The sequence below is a fragment of the Crotalus tigris genome, unplaced genomic scaffold (genome assembly GCF_016545835.1).
Source record: "Crotalus tigris isolate CLP2741 ecotype Arizona unplaced genomic scaffold, ASM1654583v1 scf7180000017551.9496454, whole genome shotgun sequence".
Classification (NCBI taxonomy): Eukaryota; Metazoa; Chordata; class Lepidosauria; order Squamata; family Viperidae; genus Crotalus; species Crotalus tigris.
This window is the reverse complement of record NW_024096469.1, coordinates 7,847,910-7,864,853: the sequence shown is the minus strand read 5'-3', so window position 1 is coordinate 7,864,853 and position 16,944 is coordinate 7,847,910. Positions and strand designations below refer to the sequence as shown.

Sequence of the window (16,944 nt, the reverse complement as noted above, 5' to 3'; positions counted from 1 at the left end):
CAAAACACAATTATTAGGACAGAGTAGTTGCTTTTCACGTTGCAGTTCCAGTGGTGGGATTCAGCTGGTTCACACCACTTTGGCAGAACCGGTAGCTAATTTTTTGTTGCCCAGGCCCAGAATGGACTTCTGGAAGTGGCATCTACACAGAGAACCAGCTGTTCACATATTTGAATCCCACCACTGTGCAGTTCCATTTATCTGTTACCACTGAAGATTTGGAAGTTTTGGAAGACTGGAGTTGACTGCTAAGACCTGGAGCATAATCATAGTTATTTCTATAAGAATTATATCACAGCTACACTAGTTTGCCAGAGTTAAAGAGCAAAAGAATCTGCAACTAAACATGTCAGAATTGACTAACAAAGTATTTCAATTATGAATACATACCTGTACATGCACAGTTATTTGTTATAATTGTAATATATTTGGGCTTCATTATTACACATTTTTACTAGATGGATGAATGTTGCTAATTGCTTATGAACAGGGACACTGGAAATCTAAATGAGACCACAGCCTATTTTTCCAACTGAATTGAATAGAATGATCTCAAGAAAAGGCATCTTGGAAATCAAATTTAGATGATTAACTGCTCCCACTAAATTGTATTTAGGTACAAAGCAATATTACAGGGAGGTGAATTGAAAATTCATTAAATGCAAAAGCTTCTTTCAGAGAACTGCAAAAATTCATACTAAGGAAAGCTTAGCTTTTTATTACTTAGATCTGAGTTATACAATGAAGCTATATTTTAAGAAGAAAAGATATTATCAACTTGCATTGCACTGGAAATGCACTTACAAGTAATGCACAACTTAAATGGAAGATTTCTAAATATTATATTCTAAATATAATAGTTAAAAAGAACTAATGTACCAGAAAAATGGAAGACAAGTTTAGTTTGCCTCTTCATAGGTTTTTGGCAGATCCTCAATGTGCGGTAAATATTTTAGACTTAGTATTTAAGATAAAATGACTGCAGTGCTTAAAGAAAGTCATTACTTAAGTCATTGCTTAAATAGACATAGCAAAAACGTTAAGTCTGCAGTGCTGCAGAGATGCAACCCACACCACTATCTATTTCAGTGCACTTCATTTGGGCTGCAGCAATGCCATGCTCTATCAGTGCATATTCAGCTGCAGACATGCCGCAGGGTCAGTTCTTGTCAATACAAATTTTCATAAAGCACAAATGTTGCACTATCTCTTTATTTAACACCATCCAGACTGCTAATGCCTGTTTTACATTGCCCAAAAAGATTGGGTGGGAGATAAATGATGGAACATCATTTTCCAAATCAACATCCATTTATGCTTTACTACTCTCAGTGTGAACATTGAATGCAAATTCTCTTATAACTTGATAAGCAGAGGCTTTCAAATGGCTTTAATTCCTTAAGCAAACTACAGATCCTTCTAAATTTCTAGATTAAAAAAAAAGGTTGTCATCCATTTTAATTTTGTTGTACCAGCTTTCATTAAACATGTTAAGTTTACTCAATAGAAAGTAATTTTTCCTAGACATTATTTATGAACAATAAACATAATTTTGAGCCATATTTTAAGGGATTTATGCATTCTAGGGGTTATTTTTGTCACTGAAGCCAAATAACATAAGTGATCAAGATCAACAATTACTATACTAGCTGGTATAATAGCTATAATCACAAGATCATATAGTTTATTTATTGATTGATCCAATTTCTATAGCTGCCCATATCAATCAGTGACTCTGGGAGACCTACAATTCCAAAAACATACAAAATTTTAAAAAGTAATTTTTTTTTTACAATCAATAAAAAAAATAAAACATCCAAAATAAATATACACAGCAGTTGAGCTATTTAGCCAGTTAGCAATGCAGCCAGGAAATGGGACCCTTAACACATTCAGCGCCCCAGACTCAGAAACCCAGCCAAGGTTTTAAAACCTTATGAAAGGCCAACAGGGTTCTAATCTCTAACAAGATATTTCACAGAACAGGGGCTACTGCAGAAAAGGCCCATCTCCTACTCCCTGCCAGCTGACATTCTTTGACTGACGGGATGTGTAGCATGCCCAATTTGCTAGATAGAATTGGACAAGTAGAGACTTTTGGAAAAAGACAGTCCCTCAAGTAACCCCACACCAAACTGTACAGCACGGGTGTCAAACTTGCCATGTCATGTGACGTATCATGACTTTTTTTGCACTGTCGGAGGTGGGGTGGGCGTGGCCTGTGTATGATGCAACTAGCCGTTTGACAGCCCTGCTGAATGGGGTTTTAAAGAGAATAATCAGTTTGAATTGCACTTAGAAACACCTGGTAACCAATGTAGCTCAGGCAGTAGTGATGCTATGCATGCTCTATATTTGGCATCACTTACTATCCACGTAGCCACATTCTGCACCAGCTGAAATTTTCAAATGCTCTTCAGGACATCTACTGAAGTAGAGAGTGTTGTAGTGGTCTAAACAAGAGGTTACAGATGTATAGGTGATAGTGACCAGGGCCTCCCAGTCCAGGAATGGTCACTATTGGCCCACTAACCTAAGGTGTACAAAGGCTTTCCTACTCATGGTTGTCACCTGCTCTTTGATCAGGGGGCATCAGTCTAAGACAGGGGACTACAACCAGGCCGCAGAAATGGCCAGAGAATGAGTCCGTGCATGCACATCCTCACTTGTGTGAGTGCATGCACTCCATTTACATGAGCAGCATGCATGCCACTCTTGCAAATAGAGCTGTATGCATGCACCCCATCCACACAGTCAGAAACATTGGGGAACTCTGGTCTAAGAGGACCCACAGATTGCACACTGGGTGTGTCTGGGGTAGCACAACCCCATACAGAACTAAAGATGGAAGAACCTTGATTCAGGAGGATCCAAATACTCACAGAAACTCAGTCTTGCTAGGGTTGAGTCAGAGACCATTTCACCCCATCCAGTACATAACAGCCTCCAGCCAATGGAATAGGGTATCCACAGCATCACTCAAGAGGCATAGGTGTATAATATAAAGCTGGATGTCATCTGCATATTGATGATATCTCACCCCAAACTGAGGGATCACCTTACTCAACAGCCTCATGTAAATGTTAAATAGAAGGGGAGAAAGAACCAAACCCTGAGGCACCCCATAAAGTAAGATCTCTGTCACCATTGACTAGAATTGACCCAGGAGAAAGGGGGAAAATCAACACAATCCAATGTTACCCACCTATAGTTTCCGAAGCTAGCCCAGAAGGATACCATGGTATAGAATGCCACTGAGAGGTCAAGAAAAGGCAGGATAGATGTGCTACTTCCATACTGCTCTTGTCGGAAGTCATCCATGAGTACGATCAATGCCATTTCAGTATCAAATTCTGATTTGAACCCCAACTGAAAGGGGTCTAAGAAGATTGGAAGGCATTTTGGAGATCATCTAGTTCAACCTCATGCCCAAAGCAGGAACTTTCATATTACTCCAGATATTTCACTATCCAGTTCTTTCTGGAAAATTTCTAGTGATGGAGCATCTATAGGTCCAGGAGGCAGGCCACTGCTTCATTTGCTTAATACCTCTCATAATCAAGAAGTTCTTCTCTTAAGTTTGGAGTTTATTCTATAACAGTGATGGCGAACCTTTTAGAGACCGAGTGCCCAAACTGCAACCCAGTTTGCATCGTCGGGTGCCGGGTGGGTGTGGCCATTGGGTGGGTGTGGCCCATTAGGTAGGTGTAGCTGCGATGGTAATGGCAGATTGGGTGGGACTAAAAAGTTCAATCAATTCCAACTTTGCAAGATCTTTTTTTTTCCCCGCAAGGTTGAAATTGACTGATCGAACCTTTTTTTTTGCACACGGCAACAGGCCTAAAGCAAAAAGGTTTTATAAAACCCAGCTGAAGGCCAAGGACTGAGGCGATGGTGCCCGTGCCCACAGAGAGGGCTCTGAGTGCTGCCTCTGGCACCCGTGCCATAGGTTCGGCACCACTGTTCTATAACACTTCCCTCTACTGGCACTATGGGGGAATAAATCCATAGCCTCTTCCCTGTGCTAGCTTTCAAGTATTAGAAGACTGCTGTTATGTGTTTCCTTAGCCTTCTCTTCTTTAGGCAAACAAATCCAGTTCCTTTAACTGTTCTTCATAGAATTTAGCCTCCAAGCCCTTACCATTTTTTCATTCTTCTTTGCATTCTTTCCAGATCCTCAGCATCCTTGTACCGTAGAATGGCAATCAGAACTGGACACAATATATTATATGGAATCTGACCAGCATAGAATGGAACCAAAACTTCCCATGACTCTGATACTGTATTTCTGTTGATAACACTCAAGACTGCATTGGCTCTTTTGGCCACTGCAGCAAATTCAAGCACGCTGCTGGCTCACGCTTAATCTGTGGTAAGATACTTCTCACAAGTATACTGCTGAGTCAGAAACCAATTTTGTGTCTGTTTTTTTTCCTATCTAAGTCCAAAAAGAACCCATATTTCTCACCAATGAGTAGCATAAGACTCAATGTTCAAATCCATCAAGATCTTTTTGAAGACCTAGAAGATCTTTTTTAGCCTATTCTTTGAAGGGTTAGCAGTTCCTGAAGCTTTGTGTGGCCTGCAAATCTGATGAACATCCTTTCCATCCTCTTATGTAAGTCATTTACAAAAATTCTGATGAGCACTGGGCTCAGGATAGAACCCTGGGGTAACCCAATGGATACTTCCTTTCAAACCAATACCTTTCCTAGACAGTCGTATTGGAATAATTCATGCATTGATGCTGGATAATGTATTATGAGTGGAATAAATACTTGTGGAGTAAACTTCTAATGAATGCTAGGCTGGCCTTTAATATGCTTTTTTAGACCAGAAACTGTAACTTATTTATTCATCAGGCTTTCTTATGGCTTTATTTGTTGAACTAATTACTGTTTATTCATTATTTAAGTGGTTAAGCATTTTTATTGTTCTATTTTTCTTCTTCTACATTTTATTGCATTCACTATAATTATAATTCTAACACCCTTTTAGTATTTCTTAACAAACAGTAGTTTAAAAATGTGAACAAATAAATAAGCTACAGCAATAAGGAAGATGAAAAAGACCACATTTGACTGCAGCGAATTTATTGTATGCACAAAGATGGAAAATTTGGCACTAGCCAAAATGGTTGATAGGCTTCGTGGTATTCGCAGCAGAACATCCAGATTCAGCCATAGTTTCATTCCATACAGCATTAACCCTGTGAACTCTCAAGCTTCCTCCATCCGTTATATATTCAAGATGGACAGTATTTAATATTTATTTGTTATGTATAGGTAGGGGTGTGGGTCTATACATATGCTGTATATAGTATGTTTTAGGTGTGTGTCATGTATGTGTTTCACTTTGAGAGCGGGCAACTAAATTTCATTTTTGATGTGTGCCGTTGTCCCCACAGTAAAAAAAATGACAATAAAGGTTATCTTATCTTATCTTATACCGGTAGGAATGGTTGAGAGAGATGACTGTACTTGCTGGGGACATCCAAACTGACTTCTCTGATCAGAGAAAGGACAATAATTATATTTATTACTGATTGAAAACCCTTCATGGACTTTTTATGTAAAACAGAAAAAAATGAACTCATCATTTATAGTTTTGATTATTAGACCTGATAGATTATAGAAAGAGGAGAGTTTTATTTTAACCATAAAGAGGTAAATTTATAATTGTATTTACAACTGCTTTAAAGAAAATTGGAAGCTACTTTTTGTATTTAGCTTTCTCTTCAATTTCTTTTTTTCTTTTTCTAGTTTGCACTGGATTTTATTTTCCTTTTAAAAACACCATCTATATGTACGGTCTATATATATCTACAGTATGTACAATGTGTACACACACTCCGCATTTGAATAACTAAAGAGCAACGATTTTATTGAATTTGTTATTCTAGCATATCTTTGCTCTAAGGCAGTGATGGCAAACCTTTTAGAGACCAAGTGCCCAAACTGCAACCCAAAACCCACTTATTTATCGCTGGGTGCCAGGTGGGTATGGCCCACTGGGTGGGTGTGGTGGTCATGGCAGACTGGGTGGGTGTGGCCAAGGTAGGCATGGTCACCTCAATGTTGCTCGTGGGGAGGGACACCTGTGGGGGCCGGGCAGGGTTGGGGGAGATCCAGGGGGTCTCTGGCAGGTGGGGTGGTGGGCAGGAGGCTCGTCCTGCGGGGTGAGGTGAGGCAGGGTGGGGGTGCCATTATCGCAGGGCAAGGCAAGGCAGGGGCCGGGACGGCTGCTTCCTGACACCATCAGCCCCGCACCCAGAGGCTAGTGAGCGCATGGGGGTCGATTGTCTGTCAGCAGCCACAGCCTGTTGGCCCCTCAACCAGTACACTCTGGGGCTCCGCAGCCTGCCACCAGCAGTTCAGAGAAGTGCCCACAGAGAGGGCTCTGAGTGCCACCTCTGGCAAGCGTGCCATAGGTTGACCACTACTGCTCTAAGGATTTCATAGTATGCATAGCAACTAGCCATTATGCAGATCTCCATTGCATTTCATAGTGCCTTGACTCTTGGATCAAGTACCAATAAACTCATTTTCTGTCAAGAAGTAAGGTTTTTACAAAATTTAATGATGAAATTCTAATTACAGGGTTTTTAAATTGTTTTAGCACATATTCCGAACATAAGACAAAATAACTTCAGCAAGTTTCAAAATTAGAATGAAGAAAGTTATAAATAGAATTCCTGGAACACATGAAAATCAGATTCCAAACATGATCACAATTACTATACGACTACAAAACATTGCTTTGCTGCAGAAATATGGATGTCTTGATGCAGAAAGGATGGTGAGGTTTCTTTGGCTTACATTCCTGTTTTTTATTGAAAAGTATCTAGAAGGCATTAAATTGCTGGGCTAGTCCTTGAGGCCATGAACATCTTTCAACCTTTTAATTACAAAGAACCTTAGAGATAAATGCATCTTCTTAGCTAAAGAGAAGTACTTCCTAAATATGGTGAAATTTATACGACTCAAGATTTAAATCTAATAAAAATAAAGTTAAATAAGAATAGTTTTCAAGTCTTAAAATAATGCTTACTTTTCTATTAAATCCAGCGTTACTCCTGGTACCAATCTCACACTCTTCTGCATGCAAAACCTGTAGAAAAAAGAAGAGATCAGAAGTAAATCACACTAATTAAATATCTAAGGACGGGTAATCCAAATGGTGTATGGCAGGAACAAGTCTCTCATTATAAATGGTTTAAAAAAAAAATGCAAGGACCGACAAAAGGTTTTCTGCTGCAGAGCAGGAAACAGTACTTGCTGCACTCATAACAATAATGCAGTGGCCTCCATTACTGCAGCGTCAAGTCCATCTATTTTAAGAGCAACGGTGATATATTTCCAGCAGAATGGGCAGGAGGAGAAACATGTAATTATTCATTACAATGTTAGGAAGCAACACTAAATAAAGTTGAACACAATGGCCCACACACAAATGGGAATTTCAACAGCTTCAACAGTAGGTGGAAGGTGGAAGCAATGGTAGGCAAGTTAAGAAAAGAAGTCTGAATAACTTTCCCTTTCAATCTTAACAATTTAATCTTTGACTTATAACCATTCGTTTAGTGACCAAAGTCACAATGGTACAGAAAAAAGTGATTTGTGACTGGTTTTCACACTTATGACCACTGCAGCATCCCCAGTCATGTGATCAAAATGCGGGCACTTGGCAACTGGCATGTGTTTATGACAGTTGCACTGTCCTGGGGTCATGCGATCACCATTTGCAACCTTTTCTAGCAGCCTTCCAATAAGCAAAGTCAATGGGGGATGCCAGATTTGCTTAATGACCATGTGATTCACTTAACAACTGCAGTGATTTGCTTAACAACTGTGGTAAGAAAGGTCATAAAATGGAGCAAAACTTACTTAGCAACTGCCTTGCTTAGCAATGGAAATTTTGGGCTCAATTGTGTTTTTAAATCTAAGACTACCTGTATTCCATTTATAAAAGAGTCACCAACAGTGAACAGTTTAAGTAAGTAATAAATATTACCTGCAATGAACCCTTCTTCCTTCTCCAGTCTATTTCCATGTGTGCTTTATCATTCTTCCACTCTTTTTTCTTCCTATGCTTTTTCTCTGATGCCCACTGTTTCCCCTCTTTGGCCTTTTCTTCACTGTTCAGGAGCACTTCCTCCAGGCAGTGCTAATTTTTCATTACAATTTATGTATATATGTGTGCAAACTAAAGGCTGAATCCAAGAGAGTGTATGCTGCACATGGGCACACACAGAGCAAATCCTATCTTCTAACTCCCTAGCTTTCTCTTTTGAAACTCTTGAGACTCGTTTGGTTGCTGTGTCCTCGTTCACAAATCAAAACAGTTCTGCCACTGGGAATGGGAAGTCCTTCTGTGAACCTAGCATTTTTAAGTAGTTCTGTCACTTAATGTCTGTTTTACAACATTTCTGCATTAAGTGCTTTATTAATCATAAAATGTGATGTCCTTGACTAAGGAACATAGAAATCAGCCTGTTACTTTCTTCAGAGGACCATATTCCTATAAAATTTGGAAGTGTGCTTTTTTTTATATTTATGCTAATTGCCCCCTTTTTCTCTATTTGTCCAATTCAGCAATTTATGATATCACTTTCAACTTTTTTGTCTTGTTTAACCAAACTTCAAATGCTACGAAATATTTTGTGAGTACCATGACAATTCGGGAGCCATACTAAATGTTGAAGTAAAAGACTGAGTATTCAAAGTTGTCTTACAATCATGTCTTACATCATACGAGCCTTCTTGCTGGGTAGATCTCTTTTCTAAATATGTCTCCAAGAATGAAAGAACAGATTGGATGTAGATAAGGAAAACTGGGACTGGATGCCAAAAAAGCCCAGTCATTTATGTAAATGTTTTATATACAATGTTTATTTTAATAAATTTTTATTTAAGCACCAGGTATCTCATGTATTAATTCCTCTAAAGTACTATAAATCAGATTTCTAATGTAAAACTGCAACTATGCAATAAAATTAAATGAGTATATTAGCAATGTTTGATTCTAAAGTCTCAATGCTCAATCTTTCTGTTCAGCACTAAACTCACAAAACTGATGCACAGATAAAGTCCTGAGAGATTAAATGAACTTTAGCTCAGGTACATCCATTGCTGTGCTATTTACAAGCATCAGGAAACTTGGAGGAGGATCTAACAACAGTGCTCCAGGTTGGTATGGCTGGAATGCAGATTGTGGAAAGTTCTGCACAAAAACAAGGTCCTTTTTTCCCCTTTCTTTTCTGCCATCTTTGCATTCTTGAGTAGTAACTTGGCAAAGAAATTTACTCCTGCCACAACAAATGGAATGTTCGAGTCCAGAGATGCCTATTACTATATATTTGCAAGAGGGATAAAAATCACTTTTCTGACCTGTATTCCACATTGAGGCAAGCCCAAATGAGATACTTGATGTCCTATCAGAATCAGTTTCCATTCTGGAGACTTGAGGAAGATGCTTGATATCTGACTAGATGTTTTCTTGACCACAGCCTATCATGGCTAATTTGATCAAGCTGGAAGAGACTGACTGGACAGATCTGGAGTATGGTAAATGAATTTTTGTAATAAAGATCAGACTACTAGGTACACAGAAAGACATAAGAAGTCCACTCTTAACTTTTTAACGACCTGATAGTCACTGTATCCCTTCTTAAATAAAGTACTCAAGATGATAGTGCTGAAAAATCTCCAGGTGCTTTTGAAAGAAACTGATTATCTAAACCCAATCCAATGTGATGAATAGCTTCTACAGGCGACAGGATGAGTGTGAACTTATTACTTCATCTTATTCTCCCAGCAGCTTTGGGGATTGTCAGTTATTATATTATTTTGGGTTGGCTGAGAGTTATTGGGAGTTACTGAATTCCTAGCTATTCTGCTACATTCGAAGAAAAGTAATGAACAATAACATGAAAATTAAGTTAAAACAAATTAACAGTTCTACATAAAGAAAACAGGTATAAGAATAATCTAGAAGGCACTTTACTAAAAGAATATCTTTTACAGATGTTTGATGGTAGAAATCAATATCAATGGGCAGTTTCCACTGCAAATTCTGAAAATTATGCAGACTTCAGGTTGGAGTGAAAGAGAAACATATAATCATGTGCTCAGTAGCCGGCTGGTGGGTGGGTAGAAAGGTGACCGCAGGTGATCTAGCTGCTTGCGATCTGGCCTCAAGAGTGCACTCAACCGCCTGTGCAATCATCTCAGCTAGGCGGTCCTCCGTGGGGAGAGGGACCGGTTCACTTGGCCTAAGCCCGGCTGCAGTGGGGGTGAAAGTAGCTTCAGGGGCCATGTGTTGAGCCTGTGGAGCAGAGGACTGAGTGATGGGATGAACCTTGTCCGTGTCCCCCGGTGCAGGAGATGGGAGAGGTTCCCCTGTTGACCATATCCCCAATGGAGAAGTGGAGGCCCCAGGGGCAGAAGGCACTTCAGCTTGTAAGGTCTCCAACCTGGCTAGCTTCTGTGTTTTAGAGAATTCCTTCTCTAGGGCTTGGTGTCTCCTGGTGGCCTGTTTTTCAGCTCCCTTGGAGGTTTTTGAGGTAGACCTGACCTTGGCAGAGGCCTCTTGATTAGAGGATTTGTGGCGTTTTGCAGTCGAGGAGGACGGCAAGACATCCTTTGTGGGGGGCCTAGCATCCTCCATCATCGGGTAACACAGGAGCACGATAGGAGACCCCTGGTATCCGGAGACTGCTATTGGTTTGATAAGAACAGGCGCACTATAGGGGACGCCTGGTATCCAGACAGAGCTGTTTGTGTGGATAAGAACAGACGCACAATAGGGGGCGCCTGGAATCCAGATAGAGCTGTTCATGTGGATAAGAACAGGCACACGATAGGGGGAGCCTGGAATCCAGATAGAGCTGATTGTGTGGATAAGAACAGGTGCACGGTAGGGGACGCCTGGTATCCAGACAGAGCTGTTTGTGTGGATAAGAACAGACGCACGATAGGGGGCGTCTGGAATCCAGATAGAGCTGATTGTGTGGATAAGAACAGGCACACAACAGGGGTGCCTGGAATTCAGATAGAGCTGTTTGTGTGGATAAGAACAGGTGCACGATAGGGGGAGCCTGGAATCCAGATAGAGCTGATTGTGTGGATAAGAACAGGCGCACAGTAAGGGACGCCTGGTATCCAGACAGAGCTGTTTGTGTGGATAAGAACAGACGCACGATAGGGGGCGCCTGGAATCCAGATAGAGCTGTTCGTATGGATAATCAGGCGCACGATAGGGGGCGCCTGGAATCCAGATAGAGCTGATTGTGTGGATAAGAACAGGCACATGGTAGGGGATGCCTGGTATCCAGACAGAGCTGTTTGTGTGGATAAGAACAGGCGCACGATAGGGGACGCCTGGAACCCAGATAGAGCTGTTAATATAATTAGGCCCAGGATCCCAATGGACTAATCATGGTTTTCAGGGAGACCTGGAGACACCAAGAACCCAGAAATTGAATCCAAGGAGATTAAATGCACATGAAAGAACAAGCCAGATAGAGCCAAACCTGTAAGCAGGCTGTGAAATGGATATATTGCAGGCCTGAGTGGCTGTGGAGATCAAATACTGTCTGAGGTCTGACAGGCCTTGGAATGGTGTTATGTAAGGTTGTATTTAGAGCAGATGAAGGAAGTAGGCCTGAGGAGGCTAGCAGGCCTGTTCTGAGGCAACAGTGGCTGTGCAGGGTCCTTGTGCAAACTGAGGCTTCAGAGGCCTCAAATGGTGGCCGCAGGGGAGAAAAGAGCGCAGAGCAGGCCCCAAGATGGTGGCCTCAAGAAAGACCCAGTCCCAATAAGGGACACAAAAGGCGGCCACACCCAAAAAGGCTGCCACACTCAAAATGTCTGCCATACTCAAAATGGCCACCACGAGTCCGCCACACTCAAAACGGCAGCCGCACGAGGTCTGGGGGTATTGCTGCCGGCACCCCCTTCCACCCTAAACCAAGCAGCCCTCCAAGACGAAAAAACAGAGCTTTGGAATGTTCTCTGGCTCCTATCACGAAGAAAGGCTGGAAAAAAGGTAATCAGCCTTCTGTACATGCACCAGCTGCAAATGGCCGTTTTTAGCCTTCGTGCGTGTCCAGAGGCTTTTCCAGGCAATGGGGAACTGTGGAGGGCTGAGGAGCAGTACTGAGCCCAGTGCTGTCCAAGAGGAGAAGGAAGGCTGTGTTACAGAGGGAAAGCAAGTCCCCTCAGCCTCAAGCCTTTTTGGTTGGAAATGGGGGGGAGGGGGAGGAACGAAGGCCTCCGTTCCTAGTTAAAGGCAAACAGTTCTTCAGCCAAGTGAGAGGAAAAAACACAGTGCTGAATACAGCACTGTCACAGAAGACTGAAGAGAATAGAGAATAAAGAATCCACCAATGGAAACTGTACCTGCCTAAGAGCCAACTTGCTACGTCTGTCTTGGGCAAGATCAAGTTGAGACTGTGACACTCTAGCCCAGGACAAGTGTTGCAACTTTGGCTGACTTGATCTGATTGGGCAGGAACACAGTCTAAACCCATTGGTGGATTATCCATCTCCAGTGCTGGAGAATAACAGAGTTGGAAGAGACCTTGTAGGTTATCTAGTCCAACCCCCCATCCAAGCAGGAGACCCTACACCAGTGATGGCAAACCTTTTAGAGACTGAGTGTCCAAACTGCAACCCAAAACCCATTTATGCATCGTCAGGTGCCCGGGTGGGCGTGGCCCATTGGGTGAGTGTGGCCCATTGGGTGGGCGTGGCTGCAGTGGTAATAGCAGACTGGGTGGGACCAAAAAGTTCAATCAATTCCAACTTTGCGAGATCTTTTTTTTTCCCCAAGAAGTTGAAATTGACTGATTGATAGAACCCTTTTTTTGTACATGGTGGCGGAGGCCTAAAGCGAAAAGGTTTTATAAAACCCAGCTAAAGGCCTAGGACTGGGACGACAGCGCACATACCCACAGAGAGGGCTCTGAGTGCCATAGGTTCGCCACCACTGCCCTATACCATTTCTGATAGATGGCAGTCCAGTTTCTTCTTGAAAGCTTCCAGTGATAAGCTCCCACAACATCTGAAGGCAAAACTGTTCCATTGGTTGATTGTTCTCACTGTCAGAAAATTTCTCCTTATTTCTAGGTTGAATCTCTCCTTGATCAGTTACCATCCATTATTCCTTGTCTGGCTTTCAGGTGCTTTAGAAAATAGGTTGTTCCACTCCTCTCTCTGACAGCCTCTCCAATATTGGAACACTGCTATCATGTCTCCCCAGGTCTGTCTCTTCACTAATCATCTTGGTTGCTCTTCTCTGCACTTTTTCTAAAGTCTCAAAATTGGTTGCAGTATTCTAGGTGTGGTCTTACTAAGGCTTTCTAAGTGGTATTGTACCACACGTGATCTTGATTGAATCCCTCTGTTGATGCAATTTAGGATTGCACTGGCTTTCTTGGCTACTGCCACACACTGTTGGTTCATATTTAATTAATTGTCCACTAAGACTCCAAGATCCCTCTCACAGTTACTGCTAGTAAGCCTGGTTTCGCCCAATATATATATATGTGTACTTTTGGTTTTTCTTGCCTAAGTGTAAGACTTTACTTTTCTCTACATTGAATTTCATTTTGTTTCATAGGGCCCAGTGTTCAAGTCTGTCAAGATCCATCTGGATCTTGAACCTATCATGTAGGGTGTTGGCTATTCCTGCCAGCTTAATATCATCTGCAAATCTGGTAAGTTCCCCTTCTATTCCCTCATCTAAGTGATTTATGAAGATATTGAAGAGTACTGGGCCTAAAACAGAACCTTGTGATACCCCACTGCTTACTTCCCTCCATGCAGACATAATACCATTAAGGACTATTCATTTGAGTACAGTTTGTCAACCATTTACAAATCCATCTGATGGTGATGCTATCTATCCCACTTTTTTCTAGCTTTCCAAGAAGTAGGTTGTGGTCCACTCTGTCAAATGCCTTGCTGAAGTCTAAGTATACTATAACCAGCACTTTGAATTGCACCCAGAAGCCTACTGGGAGCCAGTACAATTCATATAGCAATAATGTTAATATGTGGGCAATTGCAGTGTGACTTAACCATTAGCGTAATTATCATTTAAAGTTAGGACAGCTATTAATGATCAACCCTTACACTTACAACCTTCACAGTATCCCACAGTCACATGATCAAAATTTGGGTGTTTGCCACCAGCATGTAATTACAATGATTACACATCATCCAAGTCATGTGATTGCCATTTACAATCCATTAAGCAAAGTCAATGGAGAAAGCTGGATTTGGTTAATGACTGTAGTGATGTGTTTAACAACTACAGCAAAAAGGATGATAAAATCAGGCATGACACACTTTAACAAGCGCTTTTCATAGCAGTGGAGGTTCTGGTCCCAATTGTGGTCTACTCATGCTTCTGCATTCTAATCCGGCTAAACCTTTCAAACACTTTTCAAGGGCAGCTCTATGTACAGCATGTTGCCATACTCTAGCTGGATGATGATTAAGACATGAGTGACTATGAGCAGTGTCTTCTGATTTAGGAAAGGGAACAATTGGTATTTTATGCAAAGGCTCTCTTCAAGGAGGAAAGAGGAGTGTAAGATGAACCTCAGATTGCATACTAACTCCAACTGGGGAAGTCTAACCCTAGCTAGTTACAGATGGCAAATCATTTTAGGGGCCCTAAAACATATATTCATTTATTCTAGTCAGGACTGAGTTAAGCCAAGTTTTCTCCATACTGATTATACTTGACCCTGTTCTTCTAGATAAACTCACCTAGCGTTTCAGGTAAGTTATATAACAGTGGGAAGAGAGTCAAGCCCTGTACCCCACCCACCCACCCACCAATACCAAGTGGAACCAGCCTTGAAAGAAGGAGGAAAACTATGCCTCTTACTACCAAGTCCAGAAGGATCTGATCAATAATACCCAGAACTGCTGATAGAACAAGTAGGAGCTCCCATCTCGAGCCAACCGCAGGCCATTTACAAGCACAATCCTTGCTGTCTTGATAATATATCCTAGTCTGAACTCTGACTCTATTGGGTCTAAACAATCAGTTTCCTCCAGAGCCCTTTGAAATAATAGACCTACCACTTTCTCAAAGACTTCTCCCCCCCAAGAATGCTGCAGACTGGAAGAAAGTTGTCTAATATTGCATGATTTTTTGAGTTATGTAGTAATGCAGAGCACCTTTGATGTGGGTGAGGGGGGTCTGTCACTTGCTGCCTGAAAGAAGCCTCAGGTGTTGTGTTTTATGACCAGCTGCCTTTTGATTAAGGATTGCTGCCTAGCTGGGACAAGCCTCCCACGTTCTTAATGGAGAATGGCCCTATGTCAACGCCTTTCCTTTTGAAAGGAAAATAAAAGGCACATCTGGGGTCAGGTATAATAAAGTATTTCCACCCTTTACAAAGCTGTCATTTTGTTCCCCCCTCAGGGCCTGGCACAAAAACATAGGAGCAGGAGGGAAATAAAGCTGAGGCTTCAGAAATTTCAAGGTGATGTTGATTTTGCAAAGGAAACAGAATAATGAATCATATTCAGGCTGTTTTTGATTAGTAAGGGAAAACATCCTTTCTCAAGCAAAGCCAGTTCATTGTGGTTCATCTGCTTTGGATTCAGCTTAACGGCATACTTCGATGGCACGATTCATAACTTTCATTTACATCTGCCTTTTTTTAATATGTACTCCAATGCCCTAGACGGCCAGTCATAATTCTGAATAGACTAGTAAAGGAATAACTTGAGTCCTCTCCTTTAAATAACTGTTTCTATCTCCAGACTAATTCCACACTTGACAAACTATTTTATTCTAGCCACTCTATTACATAATGTATGTATGTTCTCTTATGAATAGAAAGATAAAATAAATTGGTTTGCTTAAGTTGTATTCCTTCTACATCCATAATTATTTTTTAAAAAAAATACATAAATGCACACAGATTTTACCTATAAAAATAGTGCAGAAAGTAAACATTACCTTTATGCAAAATATTGAGTTGGAACTTCTAGATCAGATGTGTCCAACCTGCGGCCTCTGGGACACATACAGAGCTGGGCAGCTAATAATGCAGCCCCACAAGATTGTAAACTTTTAACATAATTGTGTGATTTATATTCAATAACTATAGGCTTTGTATGTGGTTCAAGACAATTTCTCTTCACTCAATGTGGCCAAGGCAAGCTAAAAGGATGAACATCTATGTTCTAGAGCAGGGGTGTCAAACTCGATTTCATCAAGGGCCACATCAAGGTTGTGGCTGACCTTGGGATGGGTGTGGCCGGGATGGCATAACAAGGGTGGGAGTGGCCAGCTCAACATCGCTTATGTCCGGGGGTGCTTGTGGTGGCCTGGGTGAGGCTAGGGGGATCCATTGTCTCCAGCTGAGGAAGGCAAGACCAGGGTGAGCACTATACCCTTGTCCACCAGAGTAGCCTTGCTGTCCCTTTCAGGCCACGCAGAGGACCCCCAGTGATGCAGACTGCCCAGAGCCCTGGGCAGTGGAGGGCAAGCACCCAGTCCAGCCTTTCCCAAGGGGGCGCCTGGCTGCACTTACCACCTCAAGGCTGCTGCTGATTGGCTCACTCTCCTTGGCCAAGTTGCTCATGGTGTCTATGGGAGGGCAAAATGTGTGGGTCACAGGAAGACCCACTCCCTTTCTCCATGAGAAGACCCGGCTTTGTAACCAAAGCATCCCCAGCAACAGGATGGGAGACCACCAGGAGAGGTAAGGAGGAGGGGATAAGGAGTTGGCGAAAGGGCAGTAGGGCTGCTCGTGGCGAAGTGCTAAGGCAGGACTTCACTCAGACCCTTCCTCCCTCTCATTATAATCTTCCTTCTTTCCTTCCTTCCCTCCCTCCTTCCTTCCTTCCTTCCTTCCTTCCTTCCTTCCTTCCTTCCTTCCTTCCTTCCTTCCTTCCTTCCTTCCTTCTCATT

General features: G+C 41.9%; 1 protein-coding gene across 3 annotated transcripts in view; it reads right to left on the bottom strand.

The window, feature by feature from the left end:
* The window catches only part of RPTOR (regulatory associated protein of MTOR complex 1), a 425,821-nt gene that overhangs the window by 205,817 nt on the left and 203,060 nt on the right, over positions 1–16,944 (bottom strand). For all 3 annotated transcript variants that reach the window (XM_039346112.1, XM_039346121.1, XM_039346131.1), the window contains exon 7: positions 7,051–7,110. In XM_039346112.1, the coding sequence (XP_039202046.1) occupies positions 7,051–7,110 (60 nt within the window). The remainder of the gene's footprint in view (positions 1–7,050; positions 7,111–16,944) is intronic.